The 18,006-nt window shown below is 35.5% G+C and overlaps 2 protein-coding genes across 4 annotated transcripts; both read right to left on the bottom strand.

Annotated features, from left to right (window-relative positions):
• Positions 1-1,665: 1,665 nt before the first annotated feature.
• LOC107864421 lies at positions 1,666-3,798 on the bottom strand. 2 transcript variants are annotated; one of them, XM_047414330.1, is made up of 2 exons: positions 3,592-3,798; positions 1,666-3,514 (listed from the first exon to the last, which is right to left on the bottom strand). In XM_047414330.1, the coding sequence occupies exon 2, from the start codon at positions 3,509-3,511 to the stop codon at positions 1,826-1,828; it is 1,686 nt and encodes a 561-aa protein (XP_047270286.1). In that variant the 5' UTR covers positions 3,512-3,514; positions 3,592-3,798; the 3' UTR covers positions 1,666-1,825. The 2 variants fall into 2 exon arrangements, with proteins under 2 accessions (XP_047270286.1, XP_016566267.1); XM_016710781.2 differs by having other exon boundaries at positions 1,666-3,504.
• Positions 3,799-7,647: 3,849 nt separating this feature from the next.
• On the bottom strand, positions 7,648-17,530 carry LOC107864412 (hydroxyproline O-galactosyltransferase HPGT1). 2 transcript variants are annotated; one of them, XM_016710769.2, is made up of 12 exons: positions 17,185-17,530; positions 16,149-16,212; positions 15,156-15,205; positions 14,877-15,070; positions 14,544-14,604; positions 14,384-14,456; positions 13,783-13,906; positions 12,891-12,978; positions 12,742-12,792; positions 11,422-11,493; positions 11,032-11,144; positions 7,648-10,204 (listed from the first exon to the last, which is right to left on the bottom strand). In XM_016710769.2, the coding sequence occupies exons 1-12, from the start codon at positions 17,298-17,300 to the stop codon at positions 10,182-10,184; spliced, it is 1,029 nt and encodes a 342-aa protein (XP_016566255.1). In that variant the 5' UTR covers positions 17,301-17,530; the 3' UTR covers positions 7,648-10,181. The 2 variants fall into 2 exon arrangements, 1 of the variants encoding a protein (XP_016566255.1); XR_007056908.1 differs by lacking the exon at positions 7,648-10,204 and having other exon boundaries at positions 11,105-11,144; positions 12,618-12,792; positions 17,185-17,515.
• Positions 17,531-18,006: the final 476 nt, after the last annotated feature.

The raw sequence follows: 18,006 nt of genomic DNA, 5'->3' as shown, positions 1-18,006 counted from the left end.
AGTGTTGGAACAAAGATAAAATGTAAGATTATACTCCCTCCATTAATTTATTAGATTAATGGATCTTTGTAAATATTATGAGTATTTGAAAATTTGTAATAGCATGTTAATAGCAAATATTTATTTATAGATAAAAATAAAGACTTAATACATAAATATATGCACGCTAACTTGGTGTCAGCTAACATTTATATCCTTCAACTTTGAATGTGAATAAGTGGATACTTAGATTTGTATAAAATTGCACAATCATTTATGCACTTTAACTTGACCTGAGCTCACATCTATAAGCTCCAACTTTGAATGTGCACAAGTGGACATTTAAACTTGTATAAAGTTAAACAAGTAAATACACGTGTCTTATGTGTCATAATACATGTAGCACGTCATGTAGGACACGAATTGACCATGTAGGACGCATGTGGCTACTTGTTCAACTTTATATAAGTTTAAGTGTCGACTTATACAAACCCAAAATTAAAGGACATAAATGAAAGTTAAAGTCAATTTAAAGGATACATTTATATAACAAATGATATGAATTATTATAATGTGATGTTTGAGCCTTTCAAGAGATACCTTTTTATCAACGATTATTATTTATTCACTGGCTAAGAATGTATAAGAGTTACAAAGATTTGCTAGTTCAAAAATCATGGAGCATTCCTGTTTATGCATAAACATACAACTTTTGAAATACAAATAATTGCATCTCATGTCTCCGCGCAGAATTTCAACATCAAATCAACCTCTAGTACCCAAGTCAATAATTTCAATTTCATGTTCAAACGCCTACTCAATATAGGATAACAATTCCGAAATAAAACACTAAAATGACGAAATGTGCCTCTCCAAAACTCTTCTATCAAAGTCTCTTAAAATATCTAAAAGTTAAAAATCAAAAATAAAAATTATCCAACTTATCTAGTTTAAAACCAAATACATATTTCAAAATATATCCACTATATCACTTTTTTAATTCAATGAGCTAAATATTTATCAGCAAAAATATCCACTAAATAATCTCATTGTTATTTATATTGTACTATATTATCATCACTAACTTGTTCACCAACCAAAGGAACTCTTTGTACTACTCGTCAAAAAAAGGTTCTTCTTTCGATATTATTGTTCCCTTTGTTTTAATAGAGTGTCATAGTACCATGTTGCTAAGTCCCAGAAGGTTCGGATGAGAAAAATGGTCTTTTTATATGGACTTGATAAATCTTTCCCACTTAATTAGTTGATTTAGGTTCACCATTCATTTCTTTATACTTGTGTGGTCAAGTAGAGTCATTGCAAACTTGCAACGTCTTTTCCAACTTTTTGTATATTGTATAAGGGCAGCCCGGTGCACTAAAGTTTCCCGCTATGTGCAGGATCCAGAGAAGGGCTCCATCACAAGAGTGTATTGTATGCAGTCTTACCTTGCATTTCTGCCCAATGCTGTTTTCAGCTCACAAAATTCGAGAAAGGGCTCCACCACAAGGGTATATTGTAGGCTTGTACCCATGACCTCCCGATCACATAGCGGCAACTTTTTTGGTTACTCCAAGGCTCCTTCTTTTTGTATATTGTATAAGCGGAATGGAAATAAATATGAAATGTGATTAACTTTTCTATGTCCAATTTTTCATAGCGAAGAAATTTCCTAAAAAAAACAGCTTAAAAACACGGTTACATTTGATTGTAGACAGTTACACAGTTACATTTCATGGCGGCTACTATTTACTATATACCATGTAGCAGACCAACAATTGCAAGAAGGCTTTACATATTCCTACAAAAAAATCTTCTTGCAATTTGTATGCAATGTAAAGCACAGTTACATTTGATTGTCATCCTCAGTTACACATATACTGAGATCATCCAAAGTGCTGAATTCACCTAAAAGATATCCATAGTTATCGATGATTGGTAAGCCCAGTTTTGATGAAAACATGACTTCTGTATTATCCGGAAGTTGCACCCATTTTCCCTTCCATAAATCTTCATCATCCTCTTGCCCTTCTTGATTCTTTCGTGCACGAGAATCTGTTGGCGTATCGCTTTGCAGCTCGACCTCCTTTGAGCTCTGAAGGTCGAATACCTTAGACTGCTTAACATGGAAAGTTTCTTCAGCAGTGCCTTGCTTGAAATTGACTAATTTCTCCGATTTCCTTTGGATACATTGTTGCTTCTTCGCTTTGACTAGTTTCTGAAACTCGAGCTTCTTAGATTGAAAAGCATGGGAAGCCTCTTCAGCAGTGCCAAAAGTTCCCAACCAAGTTTTCTTTTTGGTGATGGGGTGTATAATCTCAGACGTATATCTCCCTGCCGTCTTGCTCTTGTAAGCCCCAATCATATGTGGTGTTGTGTTGTGATTGTTGATTCTTTTAGCTCTTCCATATTCACTAGCAGTATCTAAGGATGCCACTTGAGGCCGCTGAATTTGATCACAATTCTTCTTCCGTTTATTCTCCTTATTTCCCTGTCGTAATTTCTCAAACTCGGACTTCTTAGACTTATAAGCTTGTGAAGCCTCGTCAATAGTGTCAAAAGTGCCCAAGCATACTTCTTTATGCCTAATTGGATCTGTAATCACAGCTGCATATCTCCCGCTCTTTCGCCTTCGGATTCCAATTAAGCTTCTCCTGGCTTTAAGATCACAGCTTGTAGCAGTATTTAAGGTTTCCACAACAGACGTTGATTCAGGATGCTGAATTTGATCACAATTCTTCTTCAGGTTATTCTCCGTTTTCCCCTGCTGTCTTAATTTCTCAAACTCGAACTTCTTGGACAAATAAGCTCGTGAAGCCTCTTCAATAGTGTCAAAAGTGCCAAACCATATCTTATGCTTAACTCGGTCTGTAATCACAGCTGCATATCTCCCGTTCTTTTGCCTTTTGATCCCGACAAAGGTAGTCTTGTCTTTAGGATTAACACGGACATTAGAAATTAAACAAGAGTTAAACACTTTGGATCCCTCTTTAGCTTCTTCAGTAGTGCCTATTTCGCGAGGATCAATCCTTCGGTCAGTTCCTCCATTACATGAATCAGTTTCAAATACTTCACCATTCACATTTTCATTTCCTTGCTCAGAATGACCGTCCTTATTAGTACTACATCGCTGCAGCATCGCATTGAACTCGAGCTTCTTAGACTGATAAGCCTGAGAAGCCTCTTCAGCATTGTCAAAACTACCCAACCAAATTCTCTCTTCAGTGATGGGATTTCTAATCGCGGAATTATACTTCCCTTGCTTGTTTCTCTTGTGAACCCCAACAACACGCGTTGTTTCGCGTATTCTTTTACTCTTTTCATTCCCTTGATGACTCAATTTTTCATTCTCAAACTCAGACTTTTTGGACAAATAAGCTTGTGAAGCCTCTTGAGCAGTGTCAAAAGTGCCTAACCATACTTTCTTATGCCTTATTGGATCTCTAATCTCACCAGCATATCTCCCATTTTTCTGCCTTCGGACTCCAACTAAGCTTATCATCTTAGCTTTAGAAGATTCAGGTTCTTTCATTTGCTTGACATTGACTACTAATTTAGTGTCCATATTTGAAAAGAAAAAGAAAAAAAAAAAAAAGGAGTAATAGGCTTTACCTATATCAAGTAAATGCAAGGAACTCTCGCTCTTCTTCTTGCTGCTCTCTGTATATTTGATTGATCAATTTTCATGGTGATTGTGTAAATGCATTGGATTGGAAATTCGGAACAACCCTACCTTACACCAAACGACCCGTAAGTACTTTGTGACTGGACTCAACAGTGCACATACACACTCTCTCTCCTTCACGAATCTCGAGAATAGTTATTGCAGTAAAAGTTTATTTTATCAATGTGTTACAATGTTTGATTGGCATGTATCTTTTGAAAAATGTTTTCTAAACCAATCTATTTTTCTTAAATATAAAAAAAATGACTTTCCTTAAAAATAAGAAAAATATTTTTCAAAATTTTCTTTCAAACTCACTTTAAAATTGAAATGTTCATAAAATTCTCAAAATCATCTATCCCGCCCCCGCCTTCAATACCCTATCAGCCTCACCCCACCCTTATCTTTACCCCACGCACCCCTACCCCAACTAGTCCTTTTCAAAAATAATAACTATATTTTATTAAAAAATTCAAATTTTTCTCATGCCCAACATCCCTACCCTTCCTCCCCCCTACCAATCCCCTACGCTAAACCCCAGCTCCTACTAATCCCTCTCTCCCCGAGCTAATTTTTAAATTTTCTTTTTAACAAAAAAAAGAATTTAAACTTTTTCTTACCCCACCCCTACTACCTATTCTGATACCCCCACCCACCCGCCTACCAATTCCCTTCCTGAAAAAGGATTTAATTTTTTAAAATTTATTTTTTAGAAAAAGATTCTAAAATGTATTTTTATACTTTAGCTAAATACTAAAATGTATTTTTTGAAAAATATTTTTTCATTCACCAACCAAATATTAAAAAATATTTTCCATCCACCAACCAAATATAAGAAAACAAATAAGAAATCAATTTGTTTTTCAGGAAAACTTTTTCTAGGAAAATATTTTTCATGAAAAACATTTTCCTTCGTACCAAACACACCCTTAATTTATTTTATTAATTATATGTTGAATAGGCCCCGTTTGTCCATAAAAACTACTCCATTCGTTTAAAAAAGAATGACCTAGTTTGATTTGGCACGGAGTTTAAGAAAAATAAAGAAGACTTTTGAATCTTGTGATATTAAATTAATGATATGTCAAATGTACCAAAATGTCTTTCAATCTTGTGGTCTTAAACATGTCATGTGGAATGTTAAAATTAAAAAGTTGCTAAAAAAGGAAAGTGGTCATTCTTTTTTAAACGAACTAAAAAGAAAAGTAGTTCATTCTTTTTTAAATGGAGGAAGTACTTTTTTTCGGAGTTGGAGTTGGAGATGAAGCCGGAGTTGGAGTTGTGTTTGGCCATGAATATAAATTAAAGTTGTTTTTGAAATTTTGTGAGAGAAGTATGAGTGAAAAAAGTGAAAACAAGTAAAACTTGTTATCACTTTTTCAAATAATTTTTGGAATTGGAGTTGAAAAATTCATGGCCAAACGTAGTGTGTTTTTACTTTTTTCACTAAAGTGAAATAATTTTTTAAAAAAGAGGAAAAAATTTCTATGGCCAAGCGACTACTAAATTTAATTACTATTCCATCCGTTTTAAAATAGTTGATCCTATTTTTAAAAATATTTTTTCAATTTAATCGTTACGTTTATGAAATTAAGAGAATATTATTATGTCTTTCAATACTATATTTATCATTAAATGATTAAACAAAGTGTGTATGCTTAAATTTATATTACTAATGCTTAATTATTAAGGCTAATTTGACAAAATAAACTCCTAATAAATATTTTTTTAAGGGGTGCCAAGTTAACAAGGGTCAACTGTTTTGAAACGAAGAGAATATTATTCCCTTCATTCACTTTTACTTGTCACGTTTTGTTTCTCCAAAGTTAAACTATATAAACTCAGAGACGAAGCCATAATTTCAATTAAGGGGGTTCAATATTAGAAGAAAACCTAGCCGAAGGGGGTTCGACACCTACTATAAATACATAAAAATAATTTTAACCATGTATAAATGGTGTATTTTTCCGCCGAAGGGGGTTCAGCCGAACCCCTTAACAAGGCCTGGCTCCGCCCCTGTATAAACTTTAAGCAACGTGTTAAGATGGTTTTTTCATGGTATTAATATGAGAAAGATTGCAATTTGTAGCATTCTTTCATTCGATTTTTCGAATATCTAAATTTTAAATTTAAATCACCTTCAATTTAGTTATGAAGTTTTGACAAATTGACTTTCATTTAGCGTGTACAAATGAACGGATAGCATAATTAAGTTCTAATTTTTGAACTTCTGATTCAGCTAGTTCACTATGTTAAGATGTCCTAAACATATGTCTTACGTATAATTCTGGTGGATAGCATATCTAAATTCGCTTATGTTTTTGCTGCTTTAGTTGCCATTGTCAACACAAAGTTCCCACAAAGATCGACAAAGTTTATCGGAAGAATTTTGAGGAATCAGCAATACTCGATGATTCACAGACTTGAATTTAATAAACTGTGCAATGTGGCAAAGTTTTTTGCTCAATTTGACACAAAAGGATACATACTACATTGTCTTCTCGTATATTCATCAAAATCCTATTCCAGGAGTTGTCAGAATCTGTAGGTTGAATGAACATCTCAATAATCAGGGTGACTCAAGGGTATGACTAGTAAAACATTGCTTTAGGCCCTAAAAATTTTGAGGCCTTGGAAATTCATTCTCATTGTGCCACTTTGATGCTATGGATTTTGAGACTGATACAGTGGCTATTGCAACTCATTTACCCCTTGCTTTGTTTACTTCAACTTGTCGGCAACTCTTTAATGGTTTGAGGACTTGAGCCAATTCTTAAGGTTGTCCTAACCTCAAGTCCCTTGATTTACGTAGATGTTTTGGTGTTGATGTTTCTGAATGAAATATGTAAAGGAATGACCGACTTCCAGCATGTCATTGACTCGTTTCTTGTTTAGAGTTACCGATAGGTTGTTGATGTATTTCTAGGATTTATATGTGCCAACGTTGTATCAAGACATATGAACACTCTTGTTTCGTAGTTGAACACTTCTGTTGCATAGTTGACACTTTGTTGAACATTATTTGGTGCATCATTCATCACCTTTTAGCCATCTTCTGGCATGTAGTGTACTTTAATCGTGGACTATAGCTATTCGTTAAATGACCACTTCCACCATCTTCAAACTGTTTTTAAGGTATTAAAGAAAAATCAACACCATTGCAGAATATCTCATGTCACACTCCTTTTTTAAAGAAAAATATTATTTTTAAGTTTCGGAGGGGTTTTTATTATTAAGTGACAAAAATGAAAATTTATTTCGAAAAAAGATTATTTACATTTAAACTCAAAGTCGCCACTCGGCATAATTTGGTGTGCCAAGTCACCTTTGAAAAATCCTTTTTAAAAATGATTTGACTCTTTTAAACTGATCTGCGAACAGAGATTCCGGCTAAGAAATTCTGTTGATCGAGGGGAAGATGTTAGCACCCCTCGATCCCATAGTTTGACCACGGTCGCTTGGTGGAGCATATCAACTAACTTGACACTACAAATATATAAACCACACAAACCACGCGAACACGATCAATCAAGCAAACAAAACAAAACAATCCAAAATTTAGTGTTCAGTCCCATTATACAGTCCAAAATAAAATAAAATACGAAAAATAAAAATCCTATGCTAAATTAGTCCTAGACTAAGGCTCTACCTGACGCCTCGGGCCTTCATCACGAACGTCCTCCGAATACAAAATACCTCGGGACATTCCCCGGCCAAATGAATATATCTAAATTAAATAAAATAACTAGAAAAACGTTCAAAACACACATTTAAACATTCAAAGCATTCAATCAACACATCACTCCTACTAAATTTTGCCTACCCGAACCTAAACATTTTGCCTATTCAATTCGACCTATCATGATACTATAGAATTCACAAATTCGATATTAATTCCGCATCAAAGAAAAAAAAAAAAAAAAAAACAACGAAACCAACATTAATTTAAATTCACCCTTTTTATCAATTTCTAGTTCCACCCTAAATTTATTCTCAATCAATGATTAACACATGCTTCGATTATCAATTCACTTTCATAATCCGAATTCAACATCAACAAATATTCATAATTCAAACATCACGAAATCAAACAATAACAGATTCACACATTATCAATTCGCCACACAAAACATAAACTTAAAATTACCCAAAAGAAAGGAGATGAGAAATGGACCTCACTTCGCAACTTTCAAAGAATATTGCTTGATAGAATAAAGAAATCCACTCCCGATAGCCTCGAACCGTACCTCAATCATGACAAAGATCCAACTTGATATCGCAAATTCTCCGAACAAATTTGAATCCAGAATCGACCCCCAAAGAGAATTGAAGAAGAATATTAACTCAACCGAGACAGAAATTATAAAAAGAACCTAGAAAAGAACTGTATCGAAATCCCACCGGAGTCAACCCGAATCTCAACGGAAAATCACACCAAATGTCGATTTCAGCTAATTTCAGTTACTGGTTCTGACTTTTAATGGCGAGAAGGATGATTTTCGGGTCAGTGATGGTTTAACCGACGTGCGGTAACGAATCCCGGCGACGCTTCTATGCCGGCCGGATCCTGCACACCTTCCTCAATCTCTTACTGTTTCTATTTTTGAACCTCACGATTTTACTCTCTCTCTCATGTTGCTGCGTTAATCCCTCTCTCAATCTCCGATCAACTCTCAATTTCCGTCGGTGTTTTTCAATTCTCCGATCAGCTCCCTCCCATTTTTTAATTTCACATTCGATTTACTCTCATTGTGTGCGTGTGTGAGTGCGATTTAGTGTACTGTGAGAACATTGATTTCTGTGTGTGTATCGTCTGGAGAAGAAGCCCCAAGAAAAAAAATGGAGTCCCTGCTCCTTTTATGCGTATGACTCCATTTTTGCGTATTTCCCCCTTTTCTGTGATGGTGAATATTGTATATACTGTCTTCTGTGGATGATGTTCCCTGTGGGTCCCTCTATTTGTGTATATCATTTGGGTGAGGCAAAGAAAGATGTGACGTGGTGGGGAAGGGTATAGGGGTGTGGAGTGGTGATGAGTTTTCCAAAATTGATATGGGGGAGTGGTTAGAATAATTAAAATAATATAAAATTTATTAGGGATTTTATTAAGAATCACATGAATGAGAGTATATGGTAATGTGAGCTAAAAATGAATAAAATTGGATTTGGAAGAAACAAAATTAGGTGTCTACATCCCATAGTAGGGTCAAGGGCGTTAGCGAGAGCATCTCTGAACCTGTTTTCCTCTTCGCTTTAGCTCGAACAATTTCACTCTCTTCAAGTAACTTACAATGAATATTTGGTAATAGAAAATGAATCCTTAAAATGATCTTAGCTCACTCACCGTGGTGGATGCTTGCCACTCCTCGATGGCTCTGAGGCCCATCCAATGCCCTATTCCAAGGATCTCTCCTGTTTAAAGGAGCATTTGTCTGCACTTTGTTGAACACTCTTTGGTACATCATTCGTCACCTTTTAGCCATCTTCTGGTATGTAGTATACATAGGGAGAATAATTACTGAGCATATCCCATTTGTATATACTTTATTCTTAAGTGTGATGTTGCAGCAGCTATATGAGAAAGGTTACTCCAGTGGCAAGGGATAAGAAAAAGCAGAACTTGGCTGGGTTGTAACACATTGCAAAGCGAAGGTTGTCACTGCTGAGTATTCTGAATGGCAATGGGCAGACCCGTTTACTATATATGGCAGTAAAGAAATAGTACATAGTCTTGAACAAATTCACCATGTCGACTGCTACTTGTGTGACACTAATTGTTTAGGAAGTACACTTTAGAGGAAGTCTTAAACCTAATGTTTGCAGCCATTAATTTCTTATCCTAGTTAGCTTGGGCTAGTGGAATGGGGAGTAAAATATGGAAAAGTTGATAGTTGCTCGTTAGCTATAGTCTCTGACTCTTTGTATTAGTTAGGCAGTGCTACTTGAACACTGTTGGTGCAGCATTTGTCACCTTTTAACCATCTTCTAGTACGTAGTATGCATCTGCTTCCTCAAGGAAAAGGGACAAAACTCCCACTATGCGCAGGATTTGGAGAAGGGTCTGACTATCAAAAGTTGTTTCCATGGCTAAAGTTGTTTCCAAGGCTTGAACCCCTGACTTCCTGGTCACATGGGGGTAACCATTTAAGCTTGTAAATGAGGTGATATGTCATATTTAAAATTGCTATGCAAGCAAACTTAAGTGATTCTACATCCCAACTTAGTTCAATGAACTCTGTATCTTTAGAAAAATAAAATCGACAGTACATGATTAAATAATGGACAATGTGCACTCTATGAATACATCATTGTACAAAGAACTTTTCTATGGTGCCTACACCTTCAAGAACCCTGTATACATTCCTCGGGGCACGGTGGAGTCCAGAAGTAAGGTGTGCTCTTCACTATTGGAATCGAAAACTTCAATCAACTTTGTCCAAGGCACCAAAGCAAATTGCAGCAAAAATGATATGGTCTTCACAAATTGAATTATCTCCAGTGACTGATTCTCCATATGTACAAAAAAAGGCGATCCCAATCAAGCTGTTGCGCATACAGACCCTAAAAGAAAGAGCCATTTAGGAGATATAATGATGGTAAAGTGCTAAAGGCTGAAAGCTTCTTCATCAAAAAGCTTGAACTGAAAAAATTTCAAACATTAGTAGCAGCTTAGTGAAGTATAATAGCGATAAATACCTTATTTTTTTCCTCCTTTTTTCAAGTTATTTACCAATTCTACTAAGTAATTGTATAGAGCATCTCTCAAGATAAAACATAAAACCAAGCAATATCTTGTCAGGCAGGAGACGGAATGACCTAAACTGATGAAAACAACAAAATAACTTTGGCTGGCCTCACCAATAGTTATTTTTTACCCGCCCCTATTGATATTATTTTCTTCAACCCAAACAGGTACTGATATAATAACTCTGTCAACAGTACCCTTAAGTTCCATTCTAGTAACAAGATTGGTCTCTTCCACCATTCCCTTCAAAGTGAATCAGTTCTAGAAGGGAAAACAAATGAGATGCAGGAAAAAAGTTTACTCCACTGCCATTCCCCTCAAAATTCCTTATAATAACTTTCAGTACACTCAACCCCCTCTATCACCTATATTTTTAAATAGGAAAAATTTCATTCATATACAACTAATAATTAGCTCTCTAATTATCAATTCTAATAGGAACTGACAATTTTTATACTGGAATTACAGTTACTCCAGTGGAACCTCCTCGATAAAACAATCCACAACTCATACGGAGACAGCAATTTATTTATATGATCAATAACTTCTGCAAATGGAGGAGGCGGTTGCTTATTTTTTTCCCTCGCCCTATTTTCTATGGGGAGAGAGGGAGAGGGAGAGGGAGAGGGAGAGAGAGAGAGACCTGAAGACCAGGAAGAGCAGCAGAACTTCCCTTCATCAACATGCTTCACATCAAGGCCGATGAACCAGGATCCAGCACTCACATCATCATGAGCATATGTGCGAAGTATTGATCTACAAAGTGGCGGGAGACAAAATAGTAAGCATTCTACTATTGCCATCACAGTTGATGGAAACATATGGTTAGTTTTTCTTTTCAAGTGGAGTAAACATGGAAACAATTATGGAGAAGTAAACACATGTTACAAACAAAACCGATCCTTCATAGAGAGTAGAACCCTGAGCTCAAGGTTCTTGGCACCTCAGCATTTGCTACTTCAGCATGCAATAGAAACATAATGCTAATCCACATTTCTTCAGGTAACTACATTGTTAATTCCACATATTTTACCTGTTGATAGAAATAAATTGAGCCAAGGCCTTCGATATGGCAAATATTTCACCGGAAGCATGTCTGAAGTATCTGATTGTGAAAGAGTACAAAAAAAGATGAAAGGATTAGCACGTAAACAAGTTGAAGAACTCATCAGCATGCAGATGTTGATGCATCATGCCTGATTCATATCAGCAGAATAGCAGCATGACCAGAAAAATCACGAGGACATATCTTATTCTTTCTTTTTTTGGAGTAGGGGTGGGGTTGGGGGAATGCATTTTAAGAAGCTCCCCAACCTTGGTTGTATCCAAGACAAATACACACTTCGGTAATAAATGATTACGCAATGGAAGTAATGTCTCAATCTTGCCTCCTAACCATCAAGCATGAGCATGAGCACAATATTCTAAATGCTTAATATCCATATCCAGATTTTCTTAGTAATGAAGCCTGTAACTAATTACAGGCTGAGTCTGACTTTCTATAATTACAGACAGTTGGGCCATTGCAACATTCTGCGATAGAGAATTCTGACACATCTATGAATCTTGTAGTTCTTAGTACCCTAATGGAAAGAATTAAACCAAAGTTACATGAACTCCAGAGTTTCACTTTTCCCCTTTAGCTAGAAATTTCAAATTCTATGAAATCAACATTCTAGACTTCCAAGTATAGCTGATAGAAAGAAGCAAGTTTGGTGTATGTTCCAAAAAAATAGACTTCCACTTCCCTAAACTTCCCAATTTATTAGCAAGCCTTTTACATATATTACCACGTAAAATTTTCCAGACAATACACCTCTATTTTAGGCTGTAAACTCGCTTGATATCAGCCCAAAGGGAGAGTAATCTCTCCCTTTCCTGCATCACAGATCAAAATAGCAAGTGTTGGAGTTCAGGAAGCTGCAGCAGCCTTAGATGCAAGCCAAATACTGCTTCTTCATAATAAGAAGCAAAACTAATTCACCAAAACCATGATGATAGCACGAAAGTTGAAAAAGCAGAAGGTCAACAGTGCCCTCCCTGCTGGCAGTTACACATCTCTAGGTAATCTCCAATTACAAATACTTTGTTCAACTTCGCCAACAATTATTAACATAACTAATGAAATCGGCATTCTTCAAGCTTGCTAACACAAAAAATAAAGAAAGAAGAAAGGGAAGAAGATAATAATTCAACACAGTATGATTAATATTTCCAATCAAGACTCACAAGCAACTAGCACTAGAAAGAGAAGATGTATAACTAAAACCAATCCAGCAGTAGATCTCTGCCATTTATCTAGCATTGCTTGCTTCAGCCAGATGATTTCAGTACATAGTACAGAAGTACTCACGATTTTTTATCCCCAAATTTCCACCACTCTGGCTCATACCATTTCTGTCCCCTGTGGATAAGAAACAAAAATTAGGTTATTAAGAACTAATATTCTCAGATGGTTCTTTCAGCAAAACAGCAATCATCCAAGAAACAAGACAAACTCACGGCTGCGAAAAAACTTCGCCAGATTTCATACACCCTATGTACACACGTGGCTTATCCAAATAGCTGGCAAGTACAGCTCCAACAGCATCTGTTGATAAACTAAAGCGAATAAGCATAAGGCACATATTTTAAAAACATAACAAAAGGTTAACAGGTTAAGAACTCAGCAAATAACATCATAGATATGGCGTTATAATATTATGTTTCATTGGTTATGGTGTTGCAATTATCTGTGAAGGGCATAGATTCTACCACTAGGATGTTAGTATCTCAAGGGATCATCTCCAATCAGTTTCGCCAGATGGTTAGGGAGAATACAACAAGATTTCTCATTGGCATTTTGATACAGTCTATTAAATAAGGAGAGTGATTTCCTATTCAAAGTTATTGTATACTATAGTTAATCAAAAGAAACTCTGATATAATGAACTCATGGTAGTTGTTTGAACTCTCCAAGTCGTAATTCAATAGGATTAGATGAGTCAACTTTTCTTTTGAACTACTTTGACACAACATGGCCAATTCTACTTTTGCTCACTTGGGGAAATCAATTTAGACCTGGTTGGCCACAAACAGGCACCATGCCTTTAATATTTAGGTAACATGAAACCACTTCAGCACTGCCTTGCTTTTATACATTTTTTGTGATTTTATGTAAAAGCCTTATTGACTCTTTGAGATGCCTAGAGATTGACAAGAATGAAAATCTAAAAATCACCTAGGTACATCTTCTTTCAGTTCTTATCTCATTGTCTTTTACAGATTCAACATTAGAGTTTCTCAAATGGAAGGAAGGTCAATTATAGAAACTGAAAAGACATGAGTAAAGCACAGACTACAAAGAACAACAGATACACTAATGTATATATAGGAGGCTCTTAATACTGTGTACCTAAATTAATATAGACATTGTCGTTGACCTTGGCATAAAATTCAGCATCCCAATGATCAACAGCATGAGCAAAAAATAACTTTGTCTTCTTTGATTGCTCTTGAGAGGACTCCACATGATCATTCTGCTCAGGAAGGAAATAATATTCACATACCGAGTTTTGCAGACATATATATTACAGGAATTAGATTACATGGTAAAGTAACCTGGTTTTCAGAAAAATGGTAAGATATATAAAGACATATAAATAAGCTCGCATGACATGAGTGCACTTTTGACATATAAATAAGCTCGCATGACATGAGCGCGGTAACATATAACAACATTATTGATACCCATTTATTTATTTGAAAAGGTCCTTTTATTAAAAAAAGGAAGTGGGATTTGATTAGCCTTTGTTCATTACTATTTCTTTCTGTGACAGAGGGAGGATGGGAATAATTCAAAAGGATTTAATCTATTTTGATAGGTTAAAACGATTAACAAGTATCGATAATTTAATATTCTCAAAGCTCGTTCTTTCATGGTTATAAAATTGTTATCTTTAGTTGATATCAAGAAACTAAGCTTGTAAGAAATGACATGCAAAAGCTGAACATACAAGAATGATGAAGTCATTCGAATGTCTGCTCTCATCATCAATGGCTCTATCTGAACTGTCTCCGCGATTTGAACTGCATGAGGTGTAAATTCGAGTAAGTACTTTTTTTCAAAAAGCATTATGGTGTATCCTTTATTTACAGATTTATCAAGCTGGATACCTTCTCCCTATTACGAATCGAATTACGATACCTTTCTCCTCTAACTTTTTAAGAGCAGTACCTGCCAAAAATAGTTTATTAATTTAGAATAAAATCATTTAGTTCAAAAGTTAACTCATCATGGTAGCAGTTATACTGCAGATAAGACAAGATCAATGACATTGATAGGAAATTCAACAGCAATCCAGTATAAATGTGTTCAACAGACAATGATTGCTCAGCAAGGTGAGCTCAAATATAACTTCAGCATCTTAGTCGAGATGGTTTAATAATTTTAGCTTCAAGCCTACCAAAAGAAATCAAGAGAAAGGGGAGAAGAAAAGAAAGTCAAACCAGTGGGCATCCATGCTTTGCGAATCGCATCTCTGTTTTTCTTGTTGCCAAAATTTGTAGAGACACCTACAACAGCTAGAAGCTTTTTCTTTGAATCTTTCTCATTGTTACCCAGTAGATGCTTTGACACAAAACCTTCCTGACTGGCTTTGCCCAGTTCCATCTGGAGTGCAGCTAGCCTCTTCTGTTGTTCCCTGGCAAAGAAATCATCAGCCTGTATAATCCTATGAAGAGAAATTCCCTCAAAATTAGGACTGAAATTCAATACAATCATCTAACCTGCAGGTTATGATCTTCAGTGTATCATCTACTGATATAGCCGAACGGCCCTGTAAGGGAAGATAAGTATGCCTATAACTTCTGATATAACATTAGTATCTCAGGGATCAACTCATCAAGACCAATGAAACAACATAAATGTTGAGATCTCAATGACAACTTCATCAAACTATCTGACCAAAAAAAACCTTTTTTTAAGGTACCCAATTTGACAAAACCATGTAATTGAACAAATTATCTTTATTAGTATAAGTTTACATCAGATATCAAGCATAAACAAGCCTAGGTAACAAAGGCTTTTCTAGAAGGCCTAGCCTGAGCAGTACCATTCACCTAGGGAATTGGGGATTCCTCTCGTGAATGAATTTCCAGGTAAAAATAGGACAAACAGGATTCCTTCCACTTCCTTTAAGGCTGTAGCCCTTAAATAGCAGTAAAACCTAGGTCTTTCATGTAAAAGGAGTTTGGTCCATAATTTGACATAACTATATCATGCTAATAAGCAATAGAATTTCTCCGTTTTTCCTGGGCTCTATTTATTTTGTGTTACTAGAACAACTAGCAAAAACTAGTGCAAACAAAAGGCTATTAGGTGATTTATTGGTGCACACTACGGGTGTTCCTCGACTTGGGTGAAGTTCCACCAGATTAGCCCGAGTGAACTTGTGCCGATGTTGAATCTTACATGAAGGAAATGCACTCTTCACCCAATCAATACAGAGGGGTTAAGTTAACATTTGGTAAGTGTAACCTTGGATATTCTTTATAATCAATCTTATTAACCATATTCTATATCCGGATCAAGGCGACTGACTACCTCATAGTCAGCTATTTTAGCCAAGATATGATATCCACCTTTAATCTCTGTAGAGCCTACCTAATTCTGCAATACAAGAACTTACTAAAACAAAGATGACTGGAGAATTCGGGAGGGAAAAAAAAGAACCAGCTTTACCTACAACATGAATAGAACAATAATTCCATTAGAGTTACCTGTCCCGTTCTCCTATCAAGCTCTTGAATTAGATATACCCTATTCTCCGAGTCCAGCCACAACCTACCAATTACACATTTACCAGTTGCCACAGTTAAATCATCATCATCATCATCAACAACAACAACAATATACCCAAGGGGAATTTTAGAAGCTCAGTTGGTTGGCTACCTAAACTTTCACCTTGTTGGTGAGGTTCGATTCCTAACTTTGTAATCCCTTCCCCATTTTCCCTTCCCCTGCCCCCAATTTCTTTTTTTAGAAAAAAAAAACAACAACAATAATACCCAGTGAAATCAATTCCACAAAGTCGAGCCTGGGAAAGTAGAGCGTACGCAGACCTTACTGCTAACTTATGGAGGTAGAGAGGCTATTTTCAGAGGACCCTCAGCTCAAGTACAGCAGATCAAAGTACGTACAACAACAACATATCCATTATAATCCCACAAAGTGGGGTGTGAGGAGGGTAGAGTGTACACGGACCCTCAGCTCAAGCACGACGAATCAAAACAGATATGAAGAGGATAAAACCACAATGAAAAAAACATAGCAACTAATAACAAAACAGTAACAACAATAAAATAGTAGATAACCGAGAACAACAAACAACACATGGTAGAGAGACAATAATCAACTACACCCAGTTATCAAATACCAAATACGTGGCTCCTCTTTAAAATATCAGATGACACAATTCAGCATATTAAATATGTCAGAACAAAATTTTCCGACACTAGCAGTGTAATGTACTTGTACTCCCTCCCTCTGTCCCAATTTAAATGACACGGCTGAAATTTCGAGAGTTAATTTTGTATACTTTATTTTTCAAATATATAAACTTTATTTGAAAAAGCTTAAAAACTTCTATGTCTAAATTCGCGTCAAATTTTAAAAGTTTGAATCTCGAAATTCCAATACACATAAATTGGACATGCACTAATAAATAAACAAACAAAAAAGAGGAAAATGTGCATTTATGCATGGACGTATGTGTGAGTATATATATATGTATATATGAATGTGAGAGAGAGCAACCTGCCGGCGACATAAAGAGCAGCCATTGTAGAGAACATAGAGAGCATTAAAAATGAAATTCGAGATCCGAAATTGGAGGTGGGCGATAGCCGGTTGGTTGAATTCCGGCTATTCATTGCTTCTACGGCGGCGACTACGACGGAGCAATACTCTTCGCTGGCGGATTGATGTCGGAGTTCGACTGATCGGAGCTGATTGAGTTGCCGGAGTTTTCGATCCGATTGTCAATTTGGGATTTTGAATTTAATTTATTTTACTTTATAAAATGTGGGGAATAAGATTGAAATGATGTGTAACTATAAAAAGTAACAAAATAATTTTTGGTAGGTACTTAATTAGTATATTAATAATGAAGTTCTATAAAAACTTGGTAAAAACATAATAAGATTTCCAAAATTTGAAAAAAAAAATCTTATCATAACTAAATTATATGTGGAGCCCAATATATAAAATGCAGTTTACATGAGTCTTGACGATAATTAAGTTAACATATTCTTGCGTTTATGAAATGTAAATTTATAAAAGACATGATTTTGAAGACTTGAGATTTTTGTTGGAAAATTATGTAGTGAATTGAGAAATAAAATTTAAGTTAATCATATTTTTTATGTTATTAATTATCTCAATTGACTTAAAATACATGTAAATCACATTGTATGTATACACTTTTGCACTTCTCTCTTTTCTTTTCTTTTTTTGAAAAAGAAATCTCACAAAAATACACAGCATTAAAATTTTTTGGCCAAAATTGCACACATTGTAAAAGAAAAAAAAAATTATATACTAAAGGACAAGGTGACATTGTGGAGGAAATTTCCTAAG

The sequence above is a fragment of the Capsicum annuum genome, chromosome 1, assembly GCF_002878395.1.
Source record: "Capsicum annuum cultivar UCD-10X-F1 chromosome 1, UCD10Xv1.1, whole genome shotgun sequence".
NCBI classification, from domain to species: Eukaryota; Viridiplantae; Streptophyta; class Magnoliopsida; order Solanales; family Solanaceae; genus Capsicum; species Capsicum annuum.
Note: the sequence above shows the minus strand (reverse complement) of the source record. Positions and strands in the feature narration are given on the sequence as shown.

Bases quoted from the DNA above. Each gene is read 5' to 3' on its own strand.
- LOC107864421 (XM_047414330.1), bottom strand. From the start codon at position 3,511: ATGAAAGAACCTGAATCTTCTAAAGCTAAGATGATAAGCTTAGTTGGA.
- LOC107864412 (XM_016710769.2), bottom strand. From the start codon at position 17,300: ATGAATAGCCGGAATTCAACCAACCGGCTATCGCCCACCTCCAATTTC. The intron at 14,457-14,543 runs GTATCCAGCTTG...CACCTCATGCAG, and splicing joins CGATTCGTAATAGGGAGAAG to TTCAAATCGCGGAGACAGTT. The intron at 13,907-14,383 runs GTATGTTCAGCT...CTTCCTGAGCAG, and splicing joins CGAATGACTTCATCATTCTT to AATGATCATGTGGAGTCCTC.